At 37.1% G+C, this 20,399-nt stretch overlaps 1 protein-coding gene across 2 annotated transcripts in view; it reads left to right on the top strand.

Annotated features, from left to right (window-relative positions):
* The window catches only part of doc2b (double C2-like domains, beta), a 228,646-nt gene that overhangs the window by 155,075 nt on the left and 53,172 nt on the right, over nucleotides 1–20,399 (top strand). For both annotated transcript variants that reach the window (XM_036142767.1, XM_021317502.2), the window contains one exon: nucleotides 18,477–18,551. In XM_036142767.1, coding sequence (XP_035998660.1) covers nucleotides 18,477–18,551 — 75 coding nt within the window. The remainder of the gene's footprint in view (nucleotides 1–18,476; nucleotides 18,552–20,399) is intronic.

Genomic DNA, 20,399 nt, shown 5'->3' with positions numbered 1-20,399 from the left:
AATAGCAGCAGATGAAAGCGGCACTTTAACCTCGCCAATCACCCCTCATGGTGCTGCTACTCATTTAAGTAGAAAACACAAGCCAAAAACACACATTTCAGCACTTAAGGAATTTGGTGTATGTAGAAAATGACCTTGCAGAAGACATTAGATGCTATAATGTCTCCTGCAAGTTCCTTTACAAAGACCATCTCAACAAAATAGTTAATTTATAGATGTCTTGTTTGGGGTTTTCTATGTTTTTTTATTGTAGCATTTTTGGGGTTGGAGCATAAAAGTAAATTTTGGTTAAATGTAAAGGGTATCTTGTTACTCATTACCAGTCATAGTGTACTGTGTCAGTAATGCGCCAGTAGGGGTCAGTATCGTAGGCAGATGATGGCGAACCGTATCGCTGATACGATATTGCGTTATCGTATCAGCGATACAGCTGACGCTCTCATTACATAAACCAAAAACATATGAAGGCACGTACATCTGCATGTGTCAAACACAGAACATGTGAAATAATAATGTCACTAAATTAGTACCGGTGTTACCGATTGACCTACACTGGAGAAAAAATTATAATTTTTGGATACTTAATTCAGTAGTGGGCATCGGTTGCTCACAAACATTTTGCTTTCACAGAAGCCTGTAATGTGTTAATTCAAGATGATTTGGTCACTTCAACACAACTCAATCACTTCCCTCCAGAACTAATTAATCAATTAAAACTGAGGGGCGGGGTTTAAAGTAATAGGGAACCTCACTGGTTTCAGTCCTGCATCCTGTAGATCACTAAAGGTGTCTCCTCAGAAATTATTTATCCTGAAATATTGTCCTCCCTTGACTTCTTTAGGTTTATATATTGTGATGTTAAGTTTAGTGGCTAGCAGACAGGTGAGGAAAATACGCTTACGTATTATGTTCTCAAAGTACATGACACGATAATGGTGAATCAACACATTATGCTTAGTTAGATCCAACAAATGCAAGTTTTTTTTTTCTTCAGTCATAGTATCTACACAATATTATGTTCTTTAAGACATGAAAAAATAGTGCTAAAGTAACTAAAGATACTTTTTTTCAGTGTAGCATCACTTCACTACATCCATTACACTATCTTCTTTCTGGACATTTTTGTTAATTTCCATAAGGATTATAGAATTACCTATAGCTCCTTAGAGCCAGTGACGGACATCGTGAGCTCCCTATGCTAAAGGAACTATGATAGGAAGCATGTAGGCTCCTTTTCCTACCTCCTTCCTTACTGACTGCACTATATGAACAGCACTCATCAAGGCGAACACTGATGTACTTTGGCTAGATTCCTTATCAATTAGACCTTTTCAGACGCTGGTCGTGAGACTTCTGTTCCCAAGATGAACGTAAATGAGCGCTGTGTAGCGACTGTAAAGCTGAAGTTGTTTTATCTTCGCAGATCTTTAATTAAATGCTGCTGCCCAACAATGTTTGACCTTACGGTTCCTCTGTTGCATTTTCACTTTTTCTTCTGGGGTAATAACAGGAAAGTGTACAGATAAAACCTACATAAGATTAGTTTATTTTTCAGCTTTGGTTTATACAGACAAGAAAGATTGATTAGAAAGAGTCACACTTAGCACAGAGATTGTGGTTCAAAAACTCTCTTATAAAAGTCACTGATGGCAGTCTCTTGAAGATAGCTTATTGTATTATGGATAGTTCTCTCTGCGCATGAGGGTTTTTAATTAACATGTACACTGTTAATTTTTTTCTGTCGACCAATGATGTTGAGTTAAATGTTGTGTGAAAGGTAAAACCCAAAAAAGGTTTGGTCTTTCAGCCTCAACATCAGCATCATTCTAAGAGCAACATGGACAGAGATTTCACTCAAGTCGCCTCATCAGTTCCCTAATGAGGTGATTATTTATAATAGTTTAAAATATATTCTAATTATGTTGTTCATGTAACTTTCATTTATTAAGTTATGGGGTCTCATTAAATAAATGGGGGGGGTCAAATACATCACTTTGCAATCATTAGCGTGCTCCAATGGCGCTGGGGGTAGAGAGCACGACCTAAATACAGAGGCCTTAGTCCTCGTCGTGGATGACCCAGGTTCAATTCTGGCCTGAGGTCCTTTATGCATGTCTTCGGCTCTCAAACTCCCGTTCCTGTCAGCCTACTCTGAGAATAATTAGCCACTAGTGCCATAAAAAAACAGAAAAGAAATAAAAAGACCCCAAGTATCTTGGGGTCTTGTTCACGAATGAGGGGAAAATGGAGCAGGAGATTGACAGGCGGATTGGTGCGGCGTCTGCTGTGAAGCGGGCGCTGTACTGATCCGTTGTGGTGAAGAGAGAGCTGAGCCAAAAGCCGAAAGAACGAGCTCCCGGATACAAGCGGCTGAAATGAGTTTTCTCCGTAGTGTGTCTGGGCTCTCCCTTAGAGATAGAGTGAGGAGCTCAGTCATCCGGGGAGGACTCAGAGTAGAGCCACTGCTCCTCCATGTCGAGAGGAGCCAGTTGAGGTGGCTCGGGCATCTGGTCAGGATGCCTCCTGGACGCCTCCCTGGTGAGGTGTTCCGGGCACGTCCCACCGGGAGGAGGCCCAGAGGGAGACCCAGGACATGCTGGAGGGACTATGTCTCCCGGCTGGGAACGCCTTGGGATTCCTCCTGAGGAGCTGGCCCAAGTGGCTGGGGAGAGGGACGTCTGGGCCTCCCTACTGAAGCTGCTACCCCCACGACCCGAGCCCGGATAAGCGGAAGACAATGAATGGATGGATGGATGGATGGAATAAAAAATGTGTTCTGGCAACCTTTAGGAATGCCTTGTTACTTCATCAATTAATACTCGTGCAACAATCAACGAAATATGAAGATTGGCACGTTTGAATAAATATTGTTCCAATGTCCGATACTGTAATATTCACAATGTTGTCTCCAACCTGGTTTAGCTAGATGACCAGAAGATGTCATGCACTTCGACCAGAGAACAACACGACTATGTCATCATTGCAGCTGGTAAGCTTGTTGGTCTTTATCAAGCTGCTGTGTTTGAAGGAGGAACAGGGGCAAGTTTTAAAAGTGAGTCCAAATGGTAGCTCTTTCAATGTCTGCTGTGGTCCTTAGCTATCAAACAGGGTCCAGCGATGGAAACAGGCATGAAGGCTGGCCTCTATGGTCCAATCCAACAGACGAGCTGCTCTGGGTTAATTCGCTTACCTGACACATTGCACAGATGGGCACTATGAGAATACCAGCAGGTATAGTGTGATGCTTGGAGCATTCTGCTGGTAAACCATTGGGACTACTATCCATGTGGATTTTACTTTGACACATTTCACATGATGGCATTAGTCTCTTCAGGCAGGGTCACACATCTTGCCAAAAATGGAAAAAAGGTCAACAGCGTCTAGTCAAGTTGTTGATGAAAAGTGTTAAAGCAGCTATGAGTAAGTAATACTGACACCTTGTGGCTCAAATCAGTATAACGGCTTGCCAATCACAACAATCTAATATCCCGTTTTTAAACGTTGTGTTGTTGTGAATATTTACTTCCACAGGACAGGTACATAAAGTTGTATTCTGCTCTATTTCTGGTCTGCTTCTCTTACTGGCTTCCATGTTTGCAGGCTGCTGCTCTTTTACCAAGATAAAATACCAAATGCTCTGTTTTTGGGAACCCTGGGAACTCTCATATGATTGGCTCAGGAACCAGGAAGTAAACACGAGCTATACTCTGAACAGAAGTAGTTCTGGACCGTACCTCTAGATTTGAAAGGAGAAAAACGTAACTAAGACATTGTTGATGGAGAGGACTGACTGTTTATAGGGACAGTCAGTTAGGACAAAAAGGATCTTTGTAAACGTCTTGGTACCAGACACCACACCTCACCTATGGGGGTCAAGGGGAATTCATTGTGCGACGGACCTTGGTTGTTTTCACAGCCAAAGGGTGACCATCTTTTAGCAGGCAGTATATTGTTAAGCCTGATTGGTGTATTCTGCACGTATGCTCTCCTGATTAGAAATTTAAGTGATTGCTGCAAGAATGTTCTAGCATTTGTCCAACAATAATGCTACCATGTACCATAGTTTGACATGCAGATGCCCTGTCTGGACTGAGGATTAAGTCACTTCAGCTTGCCAAATGATTTAAGTAGCAGACATGGAAGGATAGTTGCACCTGTCTTTTGATTAATGTAGCCAATAATTATAGATCAACCTAAGATGGTCAGGTAATTATTAAGCATTTGAAAAGAAAAAATACAAGACGTTGACTTTAAAGTGAAAAGTAACCTGCTCACTCCTTACACAGTTGTAACAGTAACAGGATGTTAATGATTATATAAAGTTTCACAAAATATGCTTTTCCTCATGTTTGGATCCATATAAAAAAAACATTTTTTAGACATCATTAATGCTATTTGCTTTGTGAATCAAATGCTGAGGTGAAGCAGAGACGCAAACTTCGGAGCTAATACTGGGTGAAGCATGGCGTTACCGGTTGCTTTGTTTCTTTGACGTATAGGGAGGCTAAAAACTGTAAAGACATCATGATAGAAGTCTTTCCTCACTTGTTGGCTGTTTTAGGCATATTGCTCAAATGTAACATGCTATGTACATTTCTCGTCTTAAAATCTGTGTTTAACGCAGCACTATTTATGAGTCCAGCCATGGATGATCTTAGCAGATTTCCACAGTATTTAAGTATTACAGCAAAATTGGGACCAGGAGCCCGCAAAGGCTTTACGACAGGAATATAAACTTAATTTCATCAATGGAGAGTGTTAAATGTAGTCTTCTCTATTTTGGTGATGCATCCAAATTACATTAAAAAAATACCCAGGGAAAGTCTGTCTGATTCTTCTTCTTTGTTTTCCTGATATAGTCTCCGTTGTCTGAATAGTCAATGTTTTCTTTAAAATATTTCTGAAGCTGTCGGAGAAAATGCAGGCACGTTTATGAGGTTCTGCTAAAGAAATTAATGTCACTTTGTTTCCATTTGTGTGGTTGTGATGTAAAACGCTATTTCCTTATTGGAGCGGAAAGTCGAGTGTGTCATTTCGCTGTCAGTAATTTCTGCTGAGTGCCGGGCTGAGAGGCAGCTATTATATTTAGCCTGTGGACAAATATGTATACGACATTTGTTTGATGTTTTTCCATTTCAGCTTCACAGAAGAAAAAAGAACTTAAAAAAATATGCAGTGAAAATCTAGTGGCCGTGATGGCCGTTCATTTTATAACCTTTTGCTGAGCCCTTACTTATACTTTGATTTGTCTGTCTATTGGATTGAGCGTCTACAAAGACTGGAAAGTGTTCGGTGTTGAAATAATGTATTTTGGAAATTAATTTCTTTAGCTTAGGAAAGGATGTGCTCAGAGTTACAAACAGGCCGACGGACAATAAATACTTCACTCCCACAGTCCATAGCTTCTTGATAAGCAGTTCACCTCCCGTCAAACAGACAAGTTAACAAAACAATTCAACTTAATTATGATGAAAACAATCTGAATAATCAGAACTGTTTACAATGAAACCTGTTGATGTAAACTCTGCATAGTTAACACAACATTCATGTTTCTAATTTACCTTTTTATGACATAAACCAGAGTATGTTTTATTGCAGCCGGATGTAAATAAAATATTAGAAGTCTCTTACCTCTTGTTTTACCTCTGTTGTATTGGCTTATAAAACTCATAAAACACCTGTTGAGCACAGACGTCAGTGCTGTTACAAATCTGCTTGTTATCTTAAAGGTGTTAAAATCACCTCATTTAACTTGATTCTTTAACACCTTACCCCTTTGTATCTGAGAATTAATTTAATTTCTTTGACACATGTTGCCATTTTTTACTGTTTGCTGCAGTTTCCCAATAAGAGCAACGCATGTTTTGAATAGAAATGTATATATAATTTACAGAATGTGAATAATGCTCAAAGCTTTAAAAGGAAATGTTAATATTTTTGTTCAAAAGGTTGGCATGCTACCATCTATAGCTAATAAAGATAAAAGTTAACCTGCTGGCGGAGCTAAGCTGACTATTTGATCTACTAATGCTACAAGCTAATTTTCTTGATAACTAACCAAGGTGGGCATTCGAGTCCTTTGACATCACAAATTTGATGACTTTAGACTCTACTTGTTAAATTATAAAAGACTTGAGTCAGACTTTCTCCTCAAGGAGTTGTGACCTCACTTTGCAGTAAGGCCCTTTAATTGGAAAAGACTGGTTTTCCAAATATGGCTGTAGCCAATCAGAGTGAAGTGAACTAGATAGAGCTGCATATCATTACTGTATGTGATGTCATGGCCCTTTTTAATGAAATACATGTTTGTTCAGAGTATCCTCTGTATTTTGTGTGTGTGTGTGTGTGTGTGTGTGTATGTATGTAAGTATGTATGTATGTGTATATATATATATGTGTGTGTGTGTATATATATATATGTGTGTATATGTATATATATGTGTGTGTATATGTATATATATGTGTGTGTATATGTATGTGTATATGTATATATATATATATATATATATATATATGTGTGTATATATATATATACGATATGTATGTGTATGTATATATATATATGTGTGTGTATTATGTATATAATATATGTATATATATATATAATATATATATATATATATATTATATATATGTGTGTATAGTATAGAATATTGTGTGTATATGTATATATATGGGTGTGGATAGGTATTATATATGTTGTGTGTGTATATGTATATTATATGTCTGTGTATATGTATATATATATAGATGATTTGTATATGGTTAGGGATGGGCAACGATTAAATATTTAATCGCGATTAATCGCACTGATTAATCGCGATTAATCGCGATTAATCGCATTGTATTTACAAACTCCAAGAATGAATTCAAAAGTAGTGTAAAGAGCACTTTTATTTTAATGTTCTGCTGCCATATGAACAAAAGTGTTGTAACATTTGTAGCACTTATCAGTAACACATATTTAGTGTAAAGCTCAACTTAAACATGTAAAACAAAAAATAGCAATAATAATAAATTAAAGCTTATTGCCACTGACAGGGAATTCTCTTTATGGGGAAAAAATCTACCAAAAACAGGCAATTTCTGAGGTAACAGCAGGGAGCAGCATTACCATTTTATGTTCAATACCAAAGTTTAACTTGGCAGTGGTTACAACTAACTTGTTTCTGTCATATTCCATGCTGGAAGAACTTTAAACTGAAATGCTTGCTAACTCGATATGCTTGCGTTTATTTGACGTTGACACGCGGTTTTTTGTTGTTGCTTTCTCGCGCGCATATAGTGAATGGCAAATGGCAGGGGGAAAACAGGCAAAAATACATGGATACTTTGAAACGAGAAGCGACTTCACCGACGGCGTCGATGCAGACTCCGCTCCGCTCCGCTCCGCACAAAACTTGTTCCGGCCGCCAACTCACCGCCTCGCCTCGCCTAAGCTCGCTCGCGGTACCTGCGGGAAACACCGCCTTCCGCATGTCAGCTGTGTTTTTTTCCGGCCAGCACCTTTCTTCCTCTTTGAATCTGAGGCTGGGCTGACAGCGAGGTTATTGGCGCATTATCGCCACCTACTGTTCTGATTCAAACCCCTACACCGCAGCAACAGACCTTCACAAAATAAAAGCATGTGACCAACATGCGTTAACGCGCGTTAAAGAAAATATCGCCGTTAATAGTCTAATGAGTTAACGCGAAATTAACGCGTTAACTTGCCCAGCCCTAGTATATGTATATATATATATATATATATATATATATATATATATATATGTGTATATATATATATATATATATATATATATATATATATATATATATATGTGTATATATATATACGTATATATACGCATATGTATGTGTATGTATATATATATGTGTGTGTGTATATATATGTATATAATATATATATATATATATATATATATATATATATATATATATATATATATATATATATAGTGTGTGTGTGTGTGTGGAGAGAGAGAGAGAGAGAGAATGTGCAACCAACTAAAATGTTTTTTTACAAGCAAGTGTACAACAGTTCATTCGGTTTTGATTAAGAAAACAAGTTACAAACCCCCCTCCCCACCCACTCTCTCCGTAAAATAATACATAAGGCAAAAATTTAATCTAGCATATACATGACACAGATGAGTTAAAGGGCCAGAAATAAACAAAACTGTTAAACAAATTGAAGCAAAACAGCAAAGATTAACAAAGATCAGTCTCTCTGGTCCAATTTCGCTAAAATGTCCAGGAAGGGAGTCCACGCCTCATCAAAGTCTAATCATGCCCTAATGGAGAATTTTTTTCAGGAGTGCAGTACGGCACCAGTTCGTTAGAATTCCCTTTGTATTTAACAAAGTTCAATTTACAGATTTATTTAATTATTTAAATCTAGATTTAGTAATTTCAAGCCAGTTTGTAGTAAATTCTTAGAATCCCTGCATCTAACGCAACAGAGAAAACTTACTTATTATTTAATTTGCTTGCACAGACTACAAGGTCATCAAAAATGAATTTATTATAGTTTGGGAAAACACGTGAGCAGTAAACTAAAGCAGAGAAGTTACAACATCTAACTTCTTTCTGACATTGAAACTTACAGAATGATGAATCCAAGCTGATAAACAACTAACCTCTGCTCAAACTTAACAAGTAGGTATTTTTGTGCTCACTAACCTGATTGTGGAGCCTGGAAAGTTTCCACTGTGTCCACCAGAAGTTTGTGCTTTGTCTGCTGTCCACCCAAGCTGTCTGAAAGCAGCACATCTTGTAAATAATATTGTAAAACCAAGTTTGTGCTGTGGTTATTTTTATTATTTTATTTATTATCATTATTTTCTAGCTTTACTTCATGTTTTTTTTCTTCAGTTACTGATATTTAGGCTGTTTTTTAAGTAGAATTTCTCTTGGTGGTTGTTCTGCCAAACAAAAACCTCTTACAAGATAATTTTAAAAGTTTCCAAATTGTTATTACTGCGTTAAAAATTAAACGTTCAGGACTTCGACTTGACTTGACAGATCTATCAGCTTTTCATGTTTACCGTATTACTGTGACGCTGTTCGCCGCACTCAGCTCTTCATCTATTACTTTGTGACGCTAGCAGCGGTGCAACCAGGTGTTTTAATAGCTGCGGTGTGAATTTGTTTTTCTTGATAAAACCATAAAATTGGGGACATTTGCAAGGACCGCTTTTGCCATGGACAGGTCGTCCAAAACAGGGACTGTCCCTGGAGATCGGGGCCCTCTGACCTACTGTATCACCACCTCAACTAAATTAAGATTACAAATGGAGCTATGGTGCTAACTAAAGTAATCTCTGTAAATAAACTAAATTTACTCAAAGGAATTGTTCTCATTGTGACTAATCCTTCTAACAAGCGTTATTGCGTTTTATATTAATCTATAATGAGGTTAAACACCTATTGTTGCTAACTAGGCCTGCTAATGGAAGTATTTTTGCTAATTTAGCTAATCTTGCTACCTAAAATTATATGAGATGTTCTGACTAAGGCAATTCTTCCAACTACACAATTTTGTACCTGAGCTAATTGATTTAATCAAACTACTAAACTATTGTCACATAAATTGCTCCAGAGGATCCCTCCCCAAACATTTTCCTGGACTCATCCCAATGTTGAAGTTAATATTAACTTTAAACAAGGGAAAGTTAGGTGCTATCATCTATACCAGGGGTGTCAAACTCATTTTGGTTGAGGGGCCGCATTCAGCTTAATCTGATCTCAAGAGGGCCACACGAGTAAACTTATTGCAAGATTAAATAGAACTAATAAATGTGGACTTGTTGTTGATTTTTATATTAAATTAATTTCACTTTTACACAATATATTATGAATAACCTCAGCGTTTTTAAGAAAAGTATGTGCAATTTCAACAATACTTTTACTCAGTTAATCATTTACTTGTGCATTATGCATAACAACTGATCACAGTGATTGTACAATGTTGAAAAACATTTATTCACATTTTTTGGAACTTAAAAACACTGTCCTACATGACAAAATACATCAAACAGATAAAAATTAAGAAATTATTAAAATTTTTCCACACTTGAGGCTTAATCTGCTAATTAAAACACAACGCCCCTCGTGGACAATATAGGAACTGCAGATTTTCAATTAAACGAAGTAGATGTTTTTTTTCAATAATTGTTTTATCATTCTCTTCCTTTTATCTCCTCTTTCTTTCACCTTTTTTTTTCTTTTTGTTCTTCCTTTCCTCTCCTACTTTCCCATTGTAGTGTCCATATCATTTGAGATATTCCCCGCATGAACCATAATAAAACTATTCACATTCATAAATCAAGCGGAGCACTATGGCAAAAGCAATACTGCTCCACGTGTGAAAGTCAAATCTGATGAGCTCTTTTTGGCATTAAGACAACAATTCTTATTGCCACATTGCCAGACACGACACTGGGAGAAAAAAATAAAAAAATTTTATGATAATGCATTTAGCCACCGGGCCGGACTAAATTGTTTGGCGGGCCGGATCCGGCTCGCGGGCCGTATGTTTGACACCCCTGATCTATACTCCACTTATTAACTCTGCCTATACATATGTGCGCATCTTTCTAAAATATGGAGAATAATTAAAGTGACTGCCCTGATCACTGATCATGATGATGATGACTTATCCTACAGAAATGGCAGAAAAGTCTGATAAGATGGTGGGAAATTACCCACTGTCCAACTTTGGACACAACGCAGCAGCTTAACCATCAGAGGGACTAAAGTGAAGGAGACACACATTTTAAAACTGCTCTGTGTTCATGTACGACTCTAACCCGGTCAATCAACGTCACCCAGCTGTCAGCTAAGTTTAGCATCATCTGGTCTCACTGAAAAAAAAAAAAAAACAGGTGAAAACATCCTCTTCAGCTTCTGCAGGCGCGTTATTATCCACAGCGTCCTGACCAATTCACACCGTGTGGTTCAGACACAGCAACACCAAAGACCACAAGCATCTGCTTACTCTCTCCTGGACCAACAAGCAGGTTGCCAAAGCGCCGCTATGTCTGAAGCGTAATATCCATGCAGACTATAGAAGCGGCCCCATCTGTGATCACACTCATGCCCGGCTCAGCTCACACCTTTGGGTCGAGATTCTTCAATATAAAGTGCGAAACATGAGGATGATTAGCTGCCCTAATCATTTGTATTTGTTTTGATCACAATATTATTACAATTTGGCTACATAGAAGCACAGCTGTTAAGGAAAGAAAAAGGCAGCATTTAGGGTGAAGAGCATTTCTCATGGGTTTCCACAGTTTGTCGTAACAACAGTTCAGATTGAAGTAAGATGCTGCCGTTCTTAAGATTATGAATCCACAAATACCACAAAAATTCAGCCTGCAGGCAAGGAAAGGAGACTTGGTAACCCGACCAAAGTTAAAAAAAAAAACAATTTAGTTTATTTAGATCAATTAGCCATGCTTGTTAAGAAAAAAAAGTGACATAGTGTTTTATGGAAGTTTTTTAATGTTTTTTGTTTTTGTTGTTTTTTTTCACAACAACACATAAAAACAGAATCATGTTTCATTAAAAAAGAAGAAAATGTGATAGACAACTGCTAAAAAACCCTCAAGGGGCTTAATGAGTGGCAGTCTCCATAATAACAAGTATGTTTCAAAAACAACAACATTTCAATATATAAAACAGTTAAAAATATCATTTAGACCACAAATCCATATGGAAAGTTCAGACAACTAAGTAGCAATTTTACTCTCCATTTAAATTGTTCTTTAGAAAGATCAGTCAATGATGTGGGAAGACTGTTCCATATCTTTGATCCTCTGTATAATACACTAAACTGTGTTTGAGTTGTGCGAGAGTAAGGAGGCCTGATAAGACAACTACTACGAGTTGGATACTGGTGAAATTCATTATTAAAAGTAAAAATATTACAAAAATGCTGAGTAAGTAACTTTTTCATAGAGCTATAAACTAATAGAGCTATTTGAAGTTGATTCACTTGGTAAACACTAAGAATACTTGCCTGAGCAAACAGTGGTTGTGAGGGGAGTCTACGATTTACACAAAATATTAGCCTTAAAGCTCGCTTCTGAAGTCAAAAAACAGATTCCAGTTTAGTTGGGTGGGTGCTAGCCCAAGCAACATTACAGTAATTAATATATGGATATAACATTGAATAATATAACATAATTGCAACTTTTTTGTTAATCAGGTGGCGGATTTTTCCCAGTATACCGGTCACTTTGGCTAGTTTTGTACTTATGGCACTAATGTGGGGTTTCCAGGATAAAGAATCATCTAGAATAACACCAAGGAAACAAACAGATCTAACATTATTAATGGAAGTATCATCAATTTGAATTTTCATTGGGGGGTTATTTTTGTTATTTTTTTTATATCAATATTTCATTTAAAGTTCTACTTTAGGTGTCTATTTTCTCTTACAATTATATTTGCAATCAGTTGGTAAAGTTTAAACTGAAACACAGAGACATTGGTTTTATTATTGTGCCATTGCTGTATTGCATGAACGTTTTAAAGCATAAAAACTAAACGTTTATTGTATAACAACGGTACTGTGGACTTGTGAAAAGCAACGCTGTGCACATTGGAGCACTTTATAATAATAGAAGCATGCGGCCAGGCGGTTGGGAGCCGAGGGCTTCTAGTGATTGTTGACATCTGTTACATATCCGCGGTGTTGCTGAGGTCGGGCTGCAGATGACTTGCAGGGAAGAATAGCCGAGCACTGAGTGCATGACTCATCTGGTGGAGTGATAAGACATCCCTCTGATTTCTCATTAACCACCACCGGCCTGTGAGCGGGAACGTCGGACGCTACACCGACTCCTCAGTCGTCTCATTTTGGCTAAATCCCTGCGGTGAATGTTAAGGTCACTGCAGAGGCAAGAAATCCCAACACTGTCTTTTCTAAAAAAAAAATAAAAAAAAATAAAAAACAAAGCTGATGGTACAACGTTATTTTGAATTTGTTCTGAGCACAGATTACATTTCACAACACATGTTGTGGATTGAACTGTAACCCTTATCGCCAACGGGCAGCTTTCTTTCTTTCTTTCTTTCTTTCTTTTTTCTTTTACACTGTTAACAAGACGCTCCTCTGTTGGTCTGTTTCTGTGAATTATGACTCAACATTTTGCACCGTTATGCCGAAATAAATAACCCTATCCCTACATAAACCTTTAACAAAACCTACAAACAACTTACAAAGCCACTTGTTCTTTTTTTCCCGCATGAACAACTAATCTGAAAGTAAAGAACGTTAATATTTATTTATATTGACGAGGTAAACACCAGGACACCACAGCTCCAGCGCTTTGAATCGTCTGCCTACTGAAAAGTGCTTTATAAATAAACTTGCCTTGTTCTTTTTAAGATCGAGTTTAGGATTTTATTGCTTGTTTTTAAGAGCTATAAAAGTACGGCCCCTTCATATTTGCCTGAACTGTTACACCTTTTCATCTTAGTCAGTCATCACTATTGATCAGAATCCTTTGATCGCTGAATTTTTTTTTTGTAGATCCCAACTTCTGCATAGAAAATGAACATTTTGTGCTCCAACGTTCAACCCTGCCAACTGACAGTTATTCACCAAAAAATGTAAAAGCTCAATCATTTAACCTTAATTAACCATCTTTAGAAAGTTTAAAAGCCGAAACCGTGATTGGTTGATTTGCTATTTTTGTGAACAAGCAACTGAACAGGTGTACCTAATAAAGAGGCCTTTTTTGTATAGACATTTTTTTTTATTTGATAACTCAGAATACATAAATTTATTAGAAATAGTACAAATTAACAAAAACTAAATTCTCTAATGGGCAAATTTCACACTAACTCTTGTAACTCTTTAAAGCACCAATAAATAAAACTCATCGTTCATCTCCAACCTTCCCAGAATGCAGCATCCCCAAAGACAAAAGAAAAAAAATGAATTTTTCAACCTGGCTTTAAAGAACAATGGGAGTCCTGTGCTCTGAATAAATTATTCAGTAACATCATAACTAACCCCGGGCTTTTACTGGTGTTTTTTTACACCTTTGTGCATAATAATAAGTGGTAAATTAAGCAGTAATGAAAGTTATATTTGGAAGTCTTAAATGTTCGACTCTTTTGAAATGCCAACTGTCACAAATGTGGGAATTCCTCTTAAAATGTTAAATGAAATCCAGAACTCACAGTTAAAAAGGGTTTCAGCAATTCTGCGTTTCAAAGGTTATTTTAGTTTGAGGAATAATTATTCTGAATATATAAAGCACTTTGTGTCTCAGTGGTAAGGCTGACATAAGTAACGCTATTAGTAGGATTTACTAAAAACATAGATTTTATTTTTTTGTAATATAACAAATGTTTTAGATTTAACAAGAAAAAGGAACATTAACCTGTTAATGTTTGTGATCATAGAACTTCTCTGGGGAAATTCTGGCCCAGTTATTAACTTTAGGGCTGGGCAACATATCAAGATTTCAAAGATATCTGATTTTTTTTAAGAGATTTAAGACGAGTCTATCATTTTTATCGAGATGGTCTATATTGCGTTAGAATTATATGTTTGTGTAATCCAGTAGGTTATTTTTCAGCTGTTTCCTATATTCATCTACAGCTGTTTGTTAAAAGAATGTGAGACATTTGGGTTTGATTCAGAGATGCCTTTTTTTATATTTACTTTATGAAAAGAAAAACATATTGAGACAAATATTGTATATCGGCATTCAGCCTAAAAATATCGAGATATAATTTTTGGTCACAAAATATTTATAATTATTGACATTGAAAAGCCTCCTTAGTCGAGTCAGAATGAGCGCAGAACGACTTTATTTTTATTTTTAAAATTGCTCACCACGTTCAGACAAAAGTTTAAAATTTAAATCTTTAGAGGGAGTCTTGCTTTATATTCTCAGTTGGATTAAAGTAAGAACTTTGACTAGACCATTTTAACACATGAACATGCTTCGATCCAAGCGGTTCCATTGTAGCTCTGACTCTAGGTTTAGGAAATTGAACCTCTAACCCAGATCCGAGTCTTTTTAAGCCTCTGACAGTTCTTTTCTTTCCATGATTGCTCTGGATAGAAAGGCTTCCCCACAGCATGATGCTGCCACCACCATGTTTCACTTGCAGGATTACTTCTCTGCCTCACCCACAAAGTTCAGTTTTGATCTCATCTGACCAGCGGGTGGTCCATCGTCTCTCCAGGTCCAGATGACGGATGGATCATAGTTTCCAACATAATGAAAAAATATTGCTTTAACATTAAATATTACTGGCACTTTTAGCATCATTCTGTTGTGACAATTAAAAGCAATTATTCCAAGAAAAACTTGCTAAAACCTGCATTATTTATCATTATTACATTTAAATACCACAGGGCCACATGTTGCAGACCCCTGTTCTAGCTATTGCAATGGGTGTGACGAAACATGATATGAAGTTGCTCTGCAGTTCAGCGACCAAGAGAAAGGTGACGCTCGTTTATTTAAATCAGGGGGAGACGAGTTTATTTCCCAAAATTGTACAGTAATGCTTTTTCATTAAACTGATGGCTTCTCCATTAGATTTAGATGACTTGAGGTTATCTAAAGAGAGATTAATAAGCAACTGTCACAACAAACTTACATTTTCTTGTATTCTAAACAACTCATCTACTGTATTTAAGTTTGTTCTTATATTCCTTTTTTTATTTAAACAAATATAAATGTTACTCCAGTTGCACATTTGCTGTGGACATCTTGACCTTGTTAGTTTGTAAGGTCGTGTGATAGTTAAGTAAACAAAGTTGATGCTCATCATCAAACTGTTTGTTCTCCTTTTTTGCCCTAAATTGGGATTGAAAAAAAGAATCGAAAAGGAATCGAATCGTTTCACAGAATCGTTAAGGGAATCGGAATCGTGAAAATCTTTTCAATTCCCAACCCTAACCCTGATGGTACGTTAAAGTGGACCAGAACTTTCTCCCTGACCCGTCTGCTGGATTCCTTGGTCTTCATGCTGGTTGTTCTCTAAAGAACCTCTGAGGCCAGAAACAGAACCGCAGCTTTACTAATAAGGTAACCTCTGAACGCATCTTCACACTGGACTTTATTTGAGGTACCGTGTTAAAGGGGGCACAGAAATCCCAGTGAAACACGTTGAAATGTGTGTTTTTACCATGACGAAATGTGAAAAGTTCACTTTTGCCAGGAAGACACTGGGAAATAAACTAAACATCTCCAGTTCAACTGTAGCCTCAAAAGGAATCAGTGCCCCGAACCTGGACCATAGGCGGTCAGAGATACGGAGACAAAGACCTGAGGGGAACATGTTCTCACTCAGGTGTTTCTCTAAAGAATTCCCTCAGCAGCCCTTTGGGTTCTTTCACATCGCTCAGTCGGTTCCTACCTCGTTATGGTCATTGTATGATTGACCTTTACATCTCCGCTGCAGTCTTATTGATTTGCTCTTAAAGGGAATGTTAAACCTGTGTTGCTCAGGGCCTTCCATGGTTTTTGTACCGCCGGTTTTCCTGCTCTATAACATCTCAGATCATAAGACTTGGACTAAAGACTCCACACAGTAAACTGGTCTCCAAATGATAAAATTAGCTGTCACATCCGAAATACCTTCTAAATACCTTCCTGCCTGTGGTCATCAATGTCTACAACGCCTCCCTGTGTCAGACCCCCTCCCCCCCCTCTTTAATTCTATATCTCTATATATATATATATATGTATATATATGTGTATGTATATATATATATATATATATATATATATATATATATATGTGTGTGTGTGTATATATATATATGTATATATATATGTGTATATACATATATATATATATATATATATATATGTGTGTGTATATATATATATATGTATATATATATATATATATATATATATATATGTATATATATTAGGGCTGGGCAAGTTAACGCGTTAATTTCGCGTTAATTCATTAGACTATTAACGGCGATATTTATTTTATCGCGCATTAACGCGTTGCTCACATGCTTTCAGTCAGTGTCAGTCAGCAGGCGCGCTGACTGCAGCGCGCTGTCACGGCAGCACTCTGGTGCTCCCCCTCCCCTCTCGTACATGGCTCAGCGGCGCCAGCCAATCAGCACGCAGGCTCAGCCTGGCCCGCGCACTCAGCTCTCACACAAACTCATCACACAAACAGCTGAGAGAGACCGCAGCAGCGAAAAAACATGAACAGAGGAAGTAGCACCGTTTGGCTTCATTTTAATACCGTAAATGAAATCAAGCTGTATGTTTTGTAAAAAGCCGGTTAATTTCAGTGGAAACACAACAAATTTATCTAAGCACGTGAAAAAACATGAAAACGTCGAGCCCCAGAAACGGAGAGAGGAGACGAAACTTCTCTCACTGCCCCGACAGACCCACAGACGTCACTGAGGCGCTTCAGTCCTCCAGGGAACATCCAGGTAGATCAGTGGATGGATGGATGGATGGATGGATGGATGGATGGATGGATGTTACTGGAGCCCACACATAACATGTAATTAAGACCTTGAAAGAACCCAGTACATATATTAAAAAGTGTTATTTAAGATAAGATAACATTAGCTAATCCTTTTTTTATCCCACGACGGGGAAATTTATAGGATTAAAGCAACAGGCAGGTGCACACAACACAGACAAAATTACATAAGGATTGAAATATATAAGAGGTGGATTAGCGAAAAAACACTGAACATAACATTATTATTATTATTATTATTATTATTAAATTGTAATAATAAAATAAAAACCACAAAACCCAAAAGGTCAACAGTTTCATGATACATCAAGCTTAGGGACTGGCTAATATACAGCAGGTCAAAAAAGGCCATATTTTGGCTGCAGTGCTTGCTGTTCTCTTATGAAGAAAAGATCAACTAGTGCACTAAATTCAATAGATGGGTTGAAAATATTCAGTATAAAATAAGTGCTACAAATGTTACAACACTTTTGTTCATATGGCAGCAGAACATTAAAATAAAAGTGCTCTTTACACTACTTTTGAATTCATTCTTGGAGTTTGTAAATACAATGCGATTAATCGCGATTAATCGTGATTAATCAGGGCGATTAATCGCGATTAAATATTTTAATCGTTGCCCAGCCCTAATATATATATATATATATATATATATATATATATATATGTATATATATATGTGTATATACATATATATATATATATATATATATATATATATATATATATATATATATATATATATATATATATATATATATATATGTTGTTTGTATATCTGGAGTGTGTAACGAAAATAATTTCTGATTCTGAACATTAACGTGTAAATTGCTGTTCTGAGCAGAAGAGTCTTTCTTCTGTTACTCTTCATTATCTTCCTTTTTGCCTCTGGTGATAGAAAACACAGCATATCAGTTATTGGAGATATGAATATGCACGGATTCCTCTAAAAGCTTTCTGTTTTACCTCCATAGGGGCTCAAACCGATGGACCACAATGGGCTCTCAGATCCGTATGTCAAACTGCACCTACTGCCTGGCGCCAGCAAGGTGGGTGCCATGAAAACTGATTTAAAGAAAGTCCAATCTGTGTGCATTTGTTTTTAATGTCTGTATTTTTTTTTTTACCATCCCACTTTGGGTTTATTCTCCCTTCAGTGGATAAGGTTTGTTTTGAGAAGCTTTGGATTAAAGTTTGATTGCAGGAACAGTTGGACTGCTAGCTCCATGCAGCCCGTCGGTCTATCAGAGGTTGGTTTGGTATTTCTGTGTGAATCACTTTAATGTTGGTTCTTATTCTCTGAGTGATCTTGATGTTTTGTAGACGGTTAACCTGGGGATGGTACTGTAGGGGTTCTGGTTCAGACTGAATAATCTTTACTCTAAACTTTTAGCTTCTTCTAACGTGTAAAAAAGTTATTGAAAGAACAAATTTGACATAAGATAACTGGAAAAAGTGGATGATGACGCAGTACTATTTTAAACCATGATGAATGTCCTAATATTTTTTTGCCCAGCAGCCAGTTGTTGTTGGATCTTTAAAACTGGTTCTGATTAGTTGTTCCTCTTTCTGAAGGTCTTTCGTGTTTCTTCTTTGGCTGTTTTTTAAACCATTTTCAGTCTGAATACCTGGTTACTTTAAAAAAAAAAAAATTAATTTCCTTAAAAACAAAAACATTGGTCTTTTTTTCTATATACATGTAACACGCTACATGTATCTATCAGGTGCCACCATCAAGAAGTTCCATGTTTTATAAAAAATTAACTTAGTTTTTGTTTTGTTTTAAGCAAAAAGAAGTCACGTCAATTTCCTTCTCAGAGATGCATTAATCCGAATTTCGTGACCGATTTCTGTTCCACCAGACACCAATTGTAACTGATCCTGATTCTGTCTTTAAGAACTAAAAGAAAATAAAAGAACAATGTACCGTATTTTTCGGAATACAAGTCGCATCAGTCAAAAAATGCGTCATAAAGAGGAAAAAAAAACATAGAAGTTGCACTGGACTATATGCATTTAAACATTTATTTAACACAATCCAAGATTTAAAAACTGACATTTAATCTGGTAAACCAATTTATTAAAGAACACAGCTGCATCCACAACCGGCTGAATAAAATGCAACATCCCTGGGAGAATGAATGGGGTAAAATAGCAACTCCAACCAGCAAAGTTTTATCCAGCGCTCATTACACTAAATGTTGTCAAAGTTACCTCTAAATTAGACGTAAAATTGAGCGAAGCGGCGCTACGTGCTAAGCTAACAGTACGACACGGATGTTTCAGAGCAAAATAAATCTCACGTTCATCAGTGAAGTTGTAACCCATCCGAATAACAGAGTTGTAAGCTAGCGCTAGCTGCTATTAGCTTCATGGACGGTTAAAGGGGTTCTGTCATAGTCTGGTTCCTTCAAGCTGCACCACGCAGCACTCTGCTGCGTGAATGCAGACTGAAACAGTGAAACAACATACAAACGTGTGTTCAGTCTTTGTTGTCTATAACTTATTGTTTCAATTCAATTCAATTTTATTTATATAGCGCCAGATCATGAAACATGTCATCTCAAGGCACTTTACAAAGTCAAGTTCAATCATATTATACAGATTGGGTCAGATTATACAGATTGGTCAAAAATGTCCTATATAAGGAAACCAGTTGATTGCATCAAAGTCCCGACAAGCAGCATTCACTCCTGGGGAAGCGTAGAGCCACAGGAAGAGTCATCTGCATTGTACATGGCTTTGCTGCAATCCCTCATACTGAGCAAGCATGAAGCGACAGTGGGAAGAAAAACCACCCATTAACGGGAAGGAAAAACCTCCGGCAGAACCGGGCTCAGTATGAACGGTCATCTGCCTCGACCGACTGGGGTTACAGAAGACAGAACAGAGACACA

Source organism: Fundulus heteroclitus, chromosome 11 (genome assembly GCF_011125445.2).
Source record: "Fundulus heteroclitus isolate FHET01 chromosome 11, MU-UCD_Fhet_4.1, whole genome shotgun sequence".
NCBI lineage: Eukaryota > Metazoa > Chordata > Actinopteri > Cyprinodontiformes > Fundulidae > Fundulus > Fundulus heteroclitus.
Note: the sequence above shows the minus strand (reverse complement) of the source record. Positions and strands in the feature narration are given on the sequence as shown.